The following is a 1,477-nucleotide window of genomic DNA, read 5'->3' as shown; positions in this document are numbered from 1 at the left end:
TCTCTCTGAAGCTACAACACCTGTGAGTTTGGTACCAGGATGGTTGGAAGAAAGAAAAAGAAAACATTTATAATATTTATTACAAATATGAAACTCTCAATGTATCTAAACATAAAACAACATCACATGTCCTCAGGTGTATCACATTTTGTGTCCTCAGGTGTTTCATATGTCCTCCGGTGTCTTTGGTGACCGGTGAAGTGTCCTTATGTGTATCACATGTTTTGTCCTCAGGTGTTTCAGGTTTTGGATCTTTTAGCAGGAGGTTGTAGGTGAGAGCTTTGAGGCTCCCCATCCTCTTCATCACTGTCCTCATCCTCATCTGCAGCAGGTAAAACAGGTAATTAAGAAAAAATTGTATTGTCTCAAAGAACTGAAAGGTAACAGTTTGTTTACCTCTGTTAGGTAACGGTGTGTTTGTTTACCTGTGACAGGTAACGGTGCGTTTGCTTACCTGTGACAGGTAACGGTGTGTTTGTTTACCTGTGACGGGTAACGGTGTGTTTGTTTACCTGTGACAGGTAACGGTGTGTTTGTTTACCTGTGTAACGGTTGTTTGTTTACCTGTGACGGGTAACGGTGTGTTTGTTTACCTGTGACGGGTAACTGTGACAGGTGTGTTTGTTTACCTGTGACAGGTAACGGTGTGTTTGTTTACCTGTGACGGGTAACGGTGTGTTTGTTTACCTGTGACGGGTAACGGTGTGTTTGTTTACCTGTGACAGGTAACGGTGTGTTTGTTTACCTGTGACGGGTAACGGTGTGTTTGTTTACCTGTGACAGGTAACGGTGCGTTTGTTTACCTGTGACAGGTAACGGTACGTTTACCTGTGACAGGTAACAGTTTGTTTACCTGTGACAGGTAACTGTGTTTGTTTACCTGTGACAGGTAACTGTGTTTGTTTACCTGTCACAGGTAACGGTTTGTTTACCTGTCACAGGTAACGGTGTGATTGTTTACCTGTGACAGGTAACTGTGTTTGTTTACCTGTGACAGGTAACTGTGTGTTTACCTGTCACAGGTAACGGTTTGTTTACCTGTCACAGGTAACGGTGTGATTGTTTACCTGTCACAGGTAACGGTGTGATTGTTTACCTGTCACAGGTAACGGTTTGTTTACCTGTGACAGGTAACGGTGTGTTTGTTTACCTGTGACAGGTAACAGTTTGTTTACCTGTCACAGGTAACGTTCACAGACACGGGGGACTGACTGGTAGGTGCCATTGTCTCGTGTTACGTCAGCAGTCAGTAGCTCACCTTCTGCGCAGACTCCGCAGGTGTTCTCGCGCTGCACCAGCTCGCTGAGGAGCCGAGAGACGTTCTCGTTCAGCTCGTGAATCCCGCTGATCACAGAACAAAGAGTATTTTCTACTTTAACGCTGATGTTTTCTCTCTGTCCGTCTCTGAACCTCAACTCTGCTTTCACAGCCAAGGCCGCCATCTTTACTACGTTTCCTTCTGTCGTCATCACGTTCA

The 1,477-nt window shown here is 44.8% G+C and overlaps 1 protein-coding gene across 1 annotated transcript in view; it reads right to left on the bottom strand.

Moving 5' to 3' along the window:
- The window catches only part of si:dkeyp-55f12.3 (uncharacterized protein LOC568418 homolog), a 1,880-nt gene extending 403 nt beyond the window's left edge, over positions 1-1,477 (bottom strand). The window contains exons 1-2 of the mRNA XM_054618806.1: positions 1,259-1,477; positions 1-322 (exon numbers count right to left, since the gene is read on the bottom strand). The exon at positions 1-322 is cut by the window's left edge and continues 403 nt beyond it. Of these exons, the coding sequence (XP_054474781.1) occupies positions 240-322; positions 1,259-1,469 (294 nt within the window). The 5' untranslated portion in view covers positions 1,470-1,477 and the 3' untranslated portion in view covers positions 1-239. The remainder of the gene's footprint in view (positions 323-1,258) is intronic.

The sequence above is a fragment of the Anoplopoma fimbria genome, chromosome 18 (genome assembly GCF_027596085.1).
Source record: "Anoplopoma fimbria isolate UVic2021 breed Golden Eagle Sablefish chromosome 18, Afim_UVic_2022, whole genome shotgun sequence".
In the NCBI taxonomy this organism is placed as follows: Eukaryota; Metazoa; Chordata; class Actinopteri; order Perciformes; family Anoplopomatidae; genus Anoplopoma; species Anoplopoma fimbria.
The sequence above is the reverse complement of the archived record's forward strand: the minus strand, read 5'-3'. Positions and strand labels throughout refer to the sequence as shown.